The sequence below is a fragment of the Electrona antarctica genome (genome assembly GCF_951216825.1).
Source record: "Electrona antarctica genome assembly, chromosome: 15".
Taxonomy (NCBI): domain Eukaryota; kingdom Metazoa; phylum Chordata; class Actinopteri; order Myctophiformes; family Myctophidae; genus Electrona; species Electrona antarctica.
The window spans coordinates 29355161-29367823 of NC_136796.1; the positions used below are offsets into that span (position 1 = coordinate 29355161).

The 12663-nt window shown below is 42.1% G+C and overlaps 1 protein-coding gene across 1 annotated transcript in view; it reads left to right on the forward strand.

The window, feature by feature from the left end:
- The window catches only part of ptp4a2b (protein tyrosine phosphatase 4A2b), a 39014-nt gene extending 27130 nt beyond the window's left edge, over positions 1-11884 (forward strand). The window contains exons 5-7 of the mRNA XM_079522285.1: positions 2889-3019; positions 7764-7838; positions 9799-11884. Of these exons, the coding sequence (XP_079378411.1) occupies positions 2889-3019; positions 7764-7838; positions 9799-9910 (318 nt within the window). The 3' untranslated portion in view covers positions 9911-11884. The remainder of the gene's footprint in view (positions 1-2888; positions 3020-7763; positions 7839-9798) is intronic.
- Positions 11885-12663: the final 779 nt, after the last annotated feature.

The window sequence follows — 12663 nt, forward strand, 5'->3', positions numbered from 1 at the left end:
CAGTTTGGTGGTTTCATGTTGCATGTGCTTGTTCTTTCCAGTTAATTCTCAAGAGGAAAGGGAACTTTTTTTCCTTTTTTTTTTTTTTTTTTTTTAAATGTGCCTGCATGTGTCACTGTCTCAAAGTTCAAAGAAAGGTTGATTTGACTTACTAGGTTTGAAAAAGGCACACAAGACATTATCCATCTACTAGTGTAGCTGGTGGGTTCTAAAACTCTAACCACCACATGGATTTTCACAAATCCTACCAATGATTTGCTAATTACCCATCAAAGTGGCTACTGGCTAGTAGAGTCAACAAACAAACAAGCTTGCTGATGCCTGATGCCAATTTCCCACTTGGGCTGAAGAGAGAAGAAATGCTGTGATTTTTAAAAAAAAGTAAAATACATCCCTAACAGTAAATTAATTGCAGTCAGTTAAAACAATTCTAAGGCAGTGTGTTGGTTCTTAATACTTTCAGCGCCATTGCCGACAATTAAAGTCAATTGAAGCCTAATTTTGATACTGCCGCTTAACACCATTGCCGACGGCCTTCGGCAATTGCGCTTTTATGGCGCGTTCGATTGCTCGAGCCATAATGCTACTCACGTTAGCCGGTTAGCTAGCTGTGTTGTTAGCACAGCACTGGATCGCCCATCTTAGATCGTCGTCGCCATAATAATCCATTCTATCCATTTCTTTCAATCGCCTGTCTCTCCTATTCCTTGTCCCAGATGGCATTTTGGTCAAAACAGCGTTTCTTTGACGGCACAGATATGACGATCTGGAGCTCTGCAGAGCTCCGGTCTGGCTTCAGATGGTAAACAAGGCCTGTCCGCTCCGTGTTGTTTCCTAGTTTATGCCTACTGCTCATGGACCGGAAATAACGGCTTTTCAAAATAAGAGCTCAAATTAAAAAAATGCTGGCGTGAATTAGATCCTAATTTTTCAATAAATGATAGCGGTCTAAGTGTTAAGCGTGGATCTGCATGCATGCTTTCATGTTGGCAGTTTTGATTTCGTCGACTAAAATTATGACGAACATTTTTCGTCGACCACTGACGAAATCTGAATAAAAACTAAGCTATGATGACTAAGACTCATTTTATGTTTGTTTGCATGCTGAAAATATCCAATCTGCTATTTTCAGCATGTAAAATCAGCCTAAAACTAGACTTAACACTAAAACATTTCAAATGACTGAAATATAACTAAAACTCAGTTAGGTTTTATTTAAAAGACTATGACTAAAATAAAAATGTGCTGTCAAAATCAACACTACATGTGGCTTTGCTCTGTCCTCAAGTGTCTGTGTCCTGCTGTGTTGAAGGCTTTCCTGGCCCACATAAATAAACCCTGGTGGGGCTCCACCCTGACCCTTCTCTCTATCTGACTTTATAACTCTCTCTAAAGGCTGCAACATGGTGTACGCAGACAGGTTTTCACGTACAGTGGGGGTGAGAGGCGCTCTTACGTTTTTGTTTTTATGCCTCCATGCATAGTTCAAGCACTTGTGGAATCTACACCGGTGGTACAAATCATTTATTATATCATACCTCAGTGTGCAAAGGTAGGTCAAATCAATGATCAGTGTGACCATCACTCCAATGGAGCAGGCCTGACTGACAAATCCATTTTCCACATCATATCATAGAGAGGTAATACAAATCTGAGTGGTACGCCATGTTAAAATAGACTCTTTACAGATAATGGAGACCTTTTGAATTATAACAATCACTTTAGATTTGGATTAGTATGGTGTAGAGTAGGAGAGTAGCGACATGCTTTGATCTCGTCACAAAGCGGGTGCCTATGGGCTACAGTTCCAAACATTGCTCCTATGGCTGGAACTATCCCATTGAGATGGAATGAGCACTTCCGCATTCCATTGTTACAATGGGAGTCAACGCTAATGTTGCCACTCTGTTACTATATTACTCTGGACACCGATATTTTAACACCATACCAAAGAGCTTCCTATGTTGGTTCTGTGTACGTTTCTTCTCTGTTTTGGAGAAAGAGGGAGTCCAGGACCAGAGGAAAACTTTTCTTGCTTTCTACTGCCCAAAGGTCGCCACAGGTACTTTTTGCGAGTTGACCGTACTGTATTTCAGGTTGGTATCAGTCTGCAATCCAACAGAAGATTTGAAATCTTTCTCCCCTTCACTCCTAATTTCGCCCCACAGATCTTATGTAAGACTATGTATGTCACTTAAGTCTAACCAGCTCTGTACATTTGGATACCTGTATAGTGTAGTTAGGATTGTAGTTGGGATCATATCAACCTTCTATTCTTTGCTTTGGCAACCACAGCTTGTGGATAAAACCAACCTGATACTTATAAAGCAGAAGCAAAAGGTCATCCTGTCTCTTTTCTGTGCCTTCCTCGGCATATGTGTAAGTGGAGCTTATCAGCATGCACACGTCAGTAAACATGCGCTTATGGTATAGAGCCCACTGCTCTGTTCTCAACCTTTTAAGGCTGTGATCCCCCAAAATAATCATATTTGAACTGGGGACCCGAACCCGGACTAGCACTGGGAATTGAATTGTAGGAGTTGAAGCATTACATTTTGTTTGACTCCGTTAAATATTGTGAAAATGGCAAGCTCACAACTGAGCTTGCAGATCAAACTGTTTGCCTCTTTCTTATAAAAACTGGTCAAACATTGGCCAAAAAAAAAAAAAAAAAACAATTGGGGAAACAATAATAAAACTGATAAAATTGTCCCACGACAAGGAATACCCCAAAGAAGACCTCTAGGAAGTAGGAACAGGTTTTATTTCACAAGATTAAAAGTAAAAATGCGGGAACCCCTGTCTCCCGTCTCTATTCACGTCTACATCTGAAATAATGCATACAATGCTTTTTTCCCCTCCTCTTCCTTTTGCTCCCGTCACCACAGGACTGGCCCTTCGATGATGGCGCCCCTCCTCCCACACAGATCGTGGACGACTGGCTCAACCTGCTGAAGACAAAGTTCCGCGAGGAACCTGGCTGCTGCATTGCTGTGCATTGTGTGGCGGGCCTGGGCCGGTGAGTACCCTAAAGCCCTACAGCAACAATAGGACAATTAACCCATTGATACCTGAGGCTGAATCTGGGAACGCCTTCTAGGGCCTGACCTAAGGTTTCTGAAAACCTTCAAATTTTGATTCATTATTTTTTTAAATAGTTATGTTTTTTCAAAAATAGCAGACCTACAAGTTCATAGCGCGCCACTCGGTGGCGCGCTATGAGCTTGTAGATCTGCTATTTTTCAATAGCTAAATTATAACAATAGCTGACACAGAGAGAGCGCCGGCATCAAGGGTAGAACAACATATAGGTTGCACCAGGCATCAATGGGTTAATATAAAAAACATACAGTGATAAAAAAAAAACTAATAAACCAAACAAAATAAGGAAGAAGAAAGAAAGTTATTGTAAATTGGTCCTATAGGTCAGTTCAGCGGTAAGACGCTTGACTTCAGAGGCCACACAGATGCAAAGGGCTCGTACTGATATATTCACCATAGTTATTACTTGCTGTTTTGGTCATTTTATCGTCTACTGCTCTACTCAGGCTTTTGTGAACTTCGGGAGAGAACGCCAATAAGCACTGTTCATGGCCACGGACAATAAAACTACCGGTAGTCTAACTGCAGAGGAGGGAGGAAAATTACACAAATCCAAGCAAGTGAAATCTATCCCACAGCCTACTAGGCTACTACAATGAGTGAGTAATGAGTTTGTGACACCATGTGCTGCGCGCCCGCAGATCTGCATTCCCTTCATGCAACGAACGTTCTGGAATACGACAGATGCACATCGCGCATGGGGCTGCCTGCGCGATGTGGATCTGTCGTTTATGGATCATGGAACGAACGTACCGGTATGCTGTTAGCTTGTTGCTAACGCAACCCCCCCCCCCCCCCCCCCCCCCCCTCACTCTCTCTCTCTCTAACGCTCGTTAGAGAGTAACGCGACTCTCTCGCTCTCCCCCCCCCCCGTTGAAGCCTTGGATGTTTAGTCTATTTAGTCAGTGTTGCACTGTTCAAGCTGATTTGATATTATATGAAATAGCCTATCATAAATGTTATGCTTGTCAGTAGCCTAACTGTAGGCCTTTACATATATTTGAATGTGCAATAAATAGTTTAGACCATCTCAGTTGAAGTTATATACCGGTATATTTGTGACCAGATTTGACTGAGGGACTGCCATTGTATTTTTTTTTTTCATGTCAAATGAAAGCAGGGAATCATAGCTTCAAATTAACATTGGTTGTTCAAGTTAAATTGATGTGTTGATGTTATTATGGTATTTACCATAGGCAATATGCCAATAACATAATGTAATTATGTTAAAATGACCAGTGATCACTTGCAACTGCACTGTTTAATATTCCATGAGGACTTGGTTTCAATACATGAGCCCAGCACATACTGTGTTCTAACTGACCCAAAATGTGAGTTATTAATTATGATCGGTTTGAAAAGTAGCCTCCTTCCAATAAAAGCCTGGTATCGGAATCGTTTGAGACAAATAAAAGCCCGGGTTTCTAAAAGGATTTACGGTATCTAAATACTGAAGGCAGCTAAAATTAATATCAAATATCATATTTGATATTCATTTTAGCTGCCCCGCCCCCTTCCTATACAACCACATTGTAACTTCAAACTCCATAAGAGAATTTAATGTTTTGTCACTGTTTGTTTTACATCATTACATCACCTAATCAACATGAGTTAGACTTCACATGGGTTCACATAAAAAATCTAATAATTCGGGTTTGTATTTTGTTTCTATTCATGTTCACTGCTTATTAGAGAGTCTCTGAAAACTGCATGAAGCTGTTCACGGTGGCCTTGCAGATTTGCTCACTTTGACAGCAATGGTTTATGCTGTGCTCATCACTGTCTGTTTTAGCCTTTTGTTTTCAGCTCGGGGGGGAAAAAAGCTTTGGAACTTTGGTGGAGGCTTATTGTCAAATAAGCATGTGATACCGATGACGGACTATTAATCTATTGTCAGTCACTATGCTATTAAGATGTGGCACAAACTAAAGGTGTAGTGTAAGAATTCGGCTAACTGATGATTATGATTTGATGTCCAGGTCATGTTGTGGCTGAATATTGTTGTCGGGCCACCTGTTGAGAAGCTGGATGGAGTTGAAGCCAATGAGACTATTACCTTTAAGCTTCTCTGTGTATAATCACTTTGGCTCCTATACTCTTAAGATGTTAGCCTCTGAAGATTTGGTACCTGATACTAAGCTTGCATTATCTCACTAGGCCATTACACTTGATGATCCTGGCTGTTTCCTACTGGACTCGAGTGCCTTTAATGTCAACTCTCATCCTCTGTCTCTCCGCCTTTTTGTAAGTATTAGTCAGTCAGTGTAGTGCTGCTGTTTCACCGGCTCCAGGAGAGTGCTCTGGACCAGGGCCTATTTAATTTCCCTTGGCCTCAGAGAGACCAGCAACTCCTCATAGACTCCTCAGCCCTTTCCCATTAGGTCCACAACACACACTAGGTGTTTTTGAGTTCTTCTCAAATTTATTTTAGGCACACATGAAAATATCACTTCTGGTTCTGTTGTGATAATTAAATGGCAGATGTACTGGGCACAATCTGCATAGGGACATTTGGTCCATTAATTTCCATCCTTTAAAAATCATGAGGAAATGGTAATCACAAATTGTTTTGGCTCCAAAAATCTCTACTTATAAACTCAGGTCAACCTTCACCCCCAGCTCCCCTCCCACCCGTCTCCATTCTCGGCTCCTTTGCTATCGATCGTCCAGCTCGCACCATCGTGGCTGAACGTGAGCCAGACGGCCCACACTCTTTGTAGCCTGTCCCCGTTGCTGCTCGGGGTGTCGTCTTTATCACAGGCCGGTGATTCATTCCGGGTCTCAAGTGGTTGGCCTCCTCCCCCGTCTCTGCCACTGTGTGGGGCATCTGTAAATAGACAATCAGCTGGTTGGGTCATCTATCAAGAGTGACACAAGAGCCAGTAAGTGACTGTGGGTCTAGGGAAGCGAAGAGGCACAATTATAGCCTGTGCCTTTTGGTCATGAGGTAGAGGCAGTGATTTGCACGCGCACACACACACGGAAAAGTGGCCCATGTGACTGAGAATTACAAGGTAATCACGTTGACGAGTAAGGCCCGATTCAAACTTTGTGTCAAGAACCGAATAAAGCAGATATACAAGCTCCCTTTGCAGCGTGACACATGAGCTTGTTTTGATCTGCTGTTTTCGGCAAGTATAAGTCAGGCATAACATAACGCATGTGCAGAAACTGACACAGGCCACATGACGCACTAGTCTACTCCTCTGCTAGCGTGAAAACATCTTCCAACAATACTGTAGCTGCTCAATGAGCCAATCAATGAATCTTGGCTTTCGCCTTTATTTTAAAGGGACAGACAGTAGGCTGACAGGAAATGGGGAGAGAGATGGGGGGGGGGGGGGTGACATGCAATAAAGGCCGTCGGGATTGGGAGTCGAACCCGCGGCACACTGCCAGACTTGGACTACCGGCCAAGGTGCCTGGACCGCCCACACGGAGTTGCACCACTTATTTCACACGGGTGTGATTTATTTTTATTTTTTGCTTTGAGTGGAATTCCAGATACTGTATAACTCCCAGTATTGGGCAGGCTGGGGATTGTGTTCATCTCCCCTTTGTTTACCGCAGTCATTTGGGCCTGCAGCGGCACCACACTGCCGTTTGTTTACACCCAGTGGTGGAAAAAGTACTCAATTGTTTTACTGAAGTAAAAGTATCAATACTGCAATGTAGAAGTACTCCATTACAAGCAAGCCTGGAATTCAAAAGTACAAAAGCATTGGCATCAAAATGTACTTAAAGTACCAAAAGTAGGAAGTACTCACTATGCAGAATGTTCCATTTCAGGTTTTCAAATGGCCAAAATCTATCTAGGTCTGAAGTGGTTAACGCATGTTTTGTAATAATAATTTAAATCTACAAAGTAACTAGTAACTAAAGTTTTCAAAAGCATTTGGATCCGAGATGTGGAGTAGAAGTAAAAGTATTGGAAATTGGTCGGAAATACTCAAAGTAAGTAGATTCCTTAAGTAAATGTACTTAGTTACTTTCCACCACTGTTTACACCAGCCAACATTCTGTCAAGTTCGCCACCACGCTCCCGTCTGCTTTACACCAGCCAACATTCTCTTAAGTCCCCCGGCGTGGGAGGAGGCTACTATTTGGAAGTTTGTTGTTTGTCTGTTCCCGTGCACTCGTCTTACCCCCCCTGCCTGTCACAACTTTCTCATTCTTATCCATTTTATTCTCATTTGCCTCAATCCCTCCCCTCAACACTTTTATGTGTGTGGGGGGGAGAGGAAACCCACTTGAGCAAAGCAAATGCTCTGTCAGCATGGATATGTGACACGACGAAAAAAAAAGGAGGTTCGCTTCACCCCCCCCAGTATATCTCTGGTGAGAAAGTTGTCTTACAACCAGAGAAAGTTGTCTTACTGTAACTTATCGCGGTGTGTGTGTGTGTGTGTGTGTGTGTGTGTGTGTGTGTGCGTATGGGGCCCTGGGTGTGAGTGTGGCACAGCAGCAGGGCAGCAGCAGCAGTGAACCCGTGGACCCCATGTTGATTTCCCAGGCCCATTTCCCAGGTCCCCCCCCCTCCCCACCTTTTATAACTATGAAACCATGTGAACCTTGGCATTTAACTGTTTTCTTCTCTCCCTTTCCTCTGTCTCCTCCTCCTCCATGCTTTATTTCCCCCTCCCTCCCCTTCCCTCTATCAGAGCTCCGGTCTTGGTAGCCTTAGCCCTCATTGAATGTGGGATGAAGTACGAGGATGCGGTGCAGTTCATAAGGCAGTAAGTACCCCCCCCCCCCCCCCCCCATGCGCTACACCAGTGGTTCCCCAACTTTTTAGCCCGTGACCCAAAAGAGAGATGTTTTCCCGGGACCCAAAAGAATGACAATAGCAGATCTGTTGTGAGCTTGTAGATCGGCTATTTTCACTACTTCACTTAAATATTCGTTTTCTAATTTGAATATAATTCTAACTAATTAATGTAATTTCTTAGATGTTTCTTGGATTTCTTCATGAAATTACAGGGGGAAAAAATCATTGAATTTGTTTTTAATCCGTGAAAAATGTTGCTTTTTTGGGATTTAAAAAATAAAGGTTTTGAAACTATAATTAAAAACCAAATGTAGTAAACCAAAAATAAAGGGACCCATAAAAATGTGTCCATGACCCACAAATTAGTCCCGACCCACCGTGCGGGAACCCCTGCGTTACAGCATTCTCCTTGACCATACAACTTGTGGTTAAAATTGCGGTTGATCGGCCAAATTTAAACCACTATATTGTGTCTGTATATGTATATTGTGAAAATATTCATATGATGTCATAACTATTTGTACACATTCTGACATCCGACTGTAAAATTGTAGCAATGCATATTTTTGAGTGGCGCAACCACTCCTATAGACCGATTCAGAAACGGGTCTCATGGTCGCAGGCAACTTATTTCCTGTAGGCGGAGACGACATATCTGCGGTTTCCCCGCACCTCTTTCTACTACAGTGAATGGAAAAGTGACTGATGTTAGTCTGCCTCAAACGTTAGTCTTTTACCTGCTTTTTACTAACACTAACATTACAAAGATGCCCAGAACATTGGGATGAACCTGTGTATTTTATGGCTGCTCCAACAGTAGTGGCAACATTCCCAAAAAAAACGGAATGTCAAAATATCTACCGCAGTGGCTGAGACCAGAGCCCAATCCCTATGTTTTAGGAACGCAATACTGCTGTACTTTATACCTCATACTAAAAGTACAGCAGCCTTGTGTTCCTAAAACAGAAAGATTGGGTAAGACTGACGTTATGTATCTTTCAGGACCTTTCACTGCTTTGTCTCAACCATTACTCTATGGCTCTGGTCTCAGCCACCGCGTTAGATCTTTTGACATTCCGTTTTTTTTTTTTATGTTGCCACTACTGTTGGAGCAGCCATAAACTACACAGGTTCATCCCGATGTTCTGGGCATCTTTGTAATGTTAGTGTTAGTAAAAAGCAGGTAAAAGAGTAACGTTTGAGGCAGACTAACATCAGTCTCTTTTCCATTCACTGTAGTAGAAAGAGGTGCGGGGAAACCGCAGATATGTTGTCTCCGCCTACAGGAAATACGTTGCCTGCGACCATGAGACCTGTTTCTGAATCGGTATATAGACGGCTATGTGTGTGGCTGTGTCCCTGGGTCTGTCCCTGGCTGTCTGGCTGTGTCCGAGCATGAAAATAGCATTATAGCGTTTGTTCACCACCAAGTGTTACTGTTACATAGACACACACAGGCCAGGGAGGAGGGCCAGTACAGTACAGTACAGCACCACTCACTTCAGACGGGTGTGATTTTTTTTCATTTAAATAGACAAAAACGCACCGATTACATTGCTATGGAGCCAGCTGTCTGCACCCTCTAACGGCCTGTCCAAGGAATAATTGCACCTTTTCAGTTTAAGGCACTTGTCGACCATTAGGTGACCTACAAAACACCAGTTTTTAAATTAAACGATGGAAGAGTAGGGAATCCACCTCCAACTACTGCAGATGTATCAGTTGTATTGTAGTTTGTCACACAGATTGGGTAAAATCAACGTTTTGTTCGTAAAAACAAGTGTCTGATTTAAGTGCGATTGAGCTTTTTGAGTTTGGTGACAGTTAGCCAAGGATGATGACGCTGCTATTTTACTGGCCCTGTCATGGATTTATGAGTCCCATCAATCATTTTAATTTACTTTCTCCCATTTGTCCTTCCTTCACAGGAAGAGACGTGGAGCCTTCAACTCAAAACAGCTTCTTTACCTCGAGAAATACAGACCCAAAATGCGCCTGCGGTTCAAGGATAACAACGGCCACAACTGCTGCATGCAGTAGGCTATACGTATCAGTCATCAGCGCAACACTTCTTAATGTGCAACTAGTGGGGGAAACTATTCCAACAAAGGGGAGACGCAAATGAACAGAAAGCTATCAAGTAATTATTGTGATGATTTGTTAACATGGAATCATGATAAAATTGATCACATGAGCGAACGGGTGATCGAATGAATGAGTCCAGATCTAGGGATTCACCAGCCGAACCAATGAATGAGAAGGTCAAAGCACACAGATAGGCCCGCCTCCCGGTTACTAGTGTTCAACCACGGGCCAGATTTTTCAAACTGAAGTCCATCCTGTTTCTTTTTTTCTTTTTATCAGATTTAATCATGGCATGAATTGTTTTTTTTGTTTTTGTTTTTTCATTTTGTTTTTTTCATTTGTGTATTTCTATTTTACACAAAAACACACATACACAGACACACACGTATGTAAGTTGTACAATGATGAAAAATGTTATGAATTTTATTTCATTTAATATTGCCCAGGGGACATGTACCTTTTTAAAACTACTTTTAAACCCTTCAGCACATGATTATAATATTACTACAACAGTCCATTTTGGTATTGGTGTGTTTATTATTTTTTTGCACACAAAACTATCTTGAAAAGGTTCCACTGAAAATGCAGTAATGTCTCTCCCTCCTTTACTTTCTTCAAGTCACTTTCAGTTTAGGGGGTTTTCCTTAGTTTTAAATATGTCGGCTATATTTATTCACTTGCTATGATTAGTGTGGCAGTCTAGAGTTTGGCAGGGGTAAGGACTCTTAGTCATCCAATTTGTTTTATTTTATTTTTTATTATTATTTTAGAGCCATGTTGTTTTTCCACTTTGTGTTTTTTCTTTAAATCTCACGGGAGTGCAATAATCAATCCACCTTGGAAAAGTCCACGAAACACTGTTGACCGTCCTTTGTGTGCACACAAACACACTGACAACACACGCACACACTGTCTATCCACTCACACAGGCAGTTGAACATGTGAAGACACTTGGCAATTGTTTTGACAGGTACTTTAGTCCATTCACCAATGGCTGCTCACTCCTTTTGACTGGGTTTTATAATAGGACTTCCCGGAACATGACATTATTAAAAAACACAGACACGCAGCCTAAGATCCAACTGTTAAAACCTTACTCTCACTCTGAAGGAAAATGGGTGGAAAGAAAGGCAAATGGTCAGTTTTTTTATTATTGTACTCATTTTGAAGACATCCCCAATTCGTATTGGTTCTTAAAAGACAAATAAATTGAAATAAAAAGCACATCTGTCTTATTTTTCTTGCTCTCTTTATCACCTGCACACCACTGTGATTGTTAGCCATCGTTTTGTGGACTGTGTGGTTCTGTAGGTTATAGTGGAACAAGTATTCAAGTTTACATCTTGCATAGGAACATTTGACAACGGCACTGTCTGTGTACACGGCAAAAAGGAAGCTATAGCATTAGCTTTAATTTAATATCGCCTTCTAGTGCAGTGTATGTATATACAGCATGTGTGTGTATGTGTGTATATGCATATGTGTGCATTACACACAGATGGAGATGTGTCATTTCCATTTCTTGGAAATGGACGTTAAATGATTGGCAGACTGTCATGTGCTCACACTGTACTAGTCAATAGTCTGCATCATGACCCTTTTCCCAATAGACTAGTGACTCAGCACCACGTGGATGGCAGGACAGATGAGGGTGAGTCATTCACGACTCCACAATAGTCAAACCGGTTCAAATGCACCCCCTGCTGTCTCGTCCATGTAATCACCACTGTCGGGACGAGGCAAAGTGAGACATCTCAGAACGTCATATGAAAGAGGCTTATTTTGTCATTTTTATCGTAACCACCTAGGTTTCACATCTTTAGGCCCACACATACACATCCTGTGTCCCAAGTCTTACAATGTGCAAAGTTCTGTGAATGAATGAAATGGTGGCTAATTTTTATGTCTTAATAAACAACTATGAAAGTACTTGTCACTGTTTGTAATCAATCAGTATGAGTCATGAATTTATGGTAATAAGCCCACATTCAGGCAGCAAAAGTGCAAACAAATGGAAGGAGTGGTAATAGTTCTGTGCTGCATAGCCTGCTTTGAATAATGAATGTCCTCTGGCTGTTTGCAGTGCTGTTACTACATGGATCATCTCACGGAGCTGTGTTCATCCATTCTGGAATATCCAGCTGTCAAAATGTAAGATTCAAACAAGAATTTCCATTCAGTATTAAAACATAGTGGGACTGCACTTATCAATGTCGCGTGGCACGAATTAGGACATATAAGACACCATTGCTGGGGAACTTGCTTCTAAAATGTAACGTCTACTCTAGATCTATACATTCACAAAACACGTGTGTGTGGTAAATGGTGCATTTATATAGGCGCTTTACATAGATTGTGCATTACATTCACCCATTCACACACACATTCATACACCGATTGCAGCGGAAGCCATGCAAGGTACCAACCAGCACATCGGGAGCAATTTGGGGTTCAGTGTCTTGCCCAAGGACACTTCAACATGTAGACAGGAGGAGCCGGGATTCGAACCGCCGACCCATGGATCATTGGACGACCTGCTCTACCTCTTGAGCCACAATCGCCCCTAGTGCAGTGCGCGTGTGTCCGGAATAACTCGTTTGCCGGGCTACAGTCCGTTTCTCACTGCATCAGGTATCCGATCACTGTATCTTCAATCTCCATATTTAGTTGATTGGTTGTATGTTATTGGTCGTTACCGTGCTGCGAGT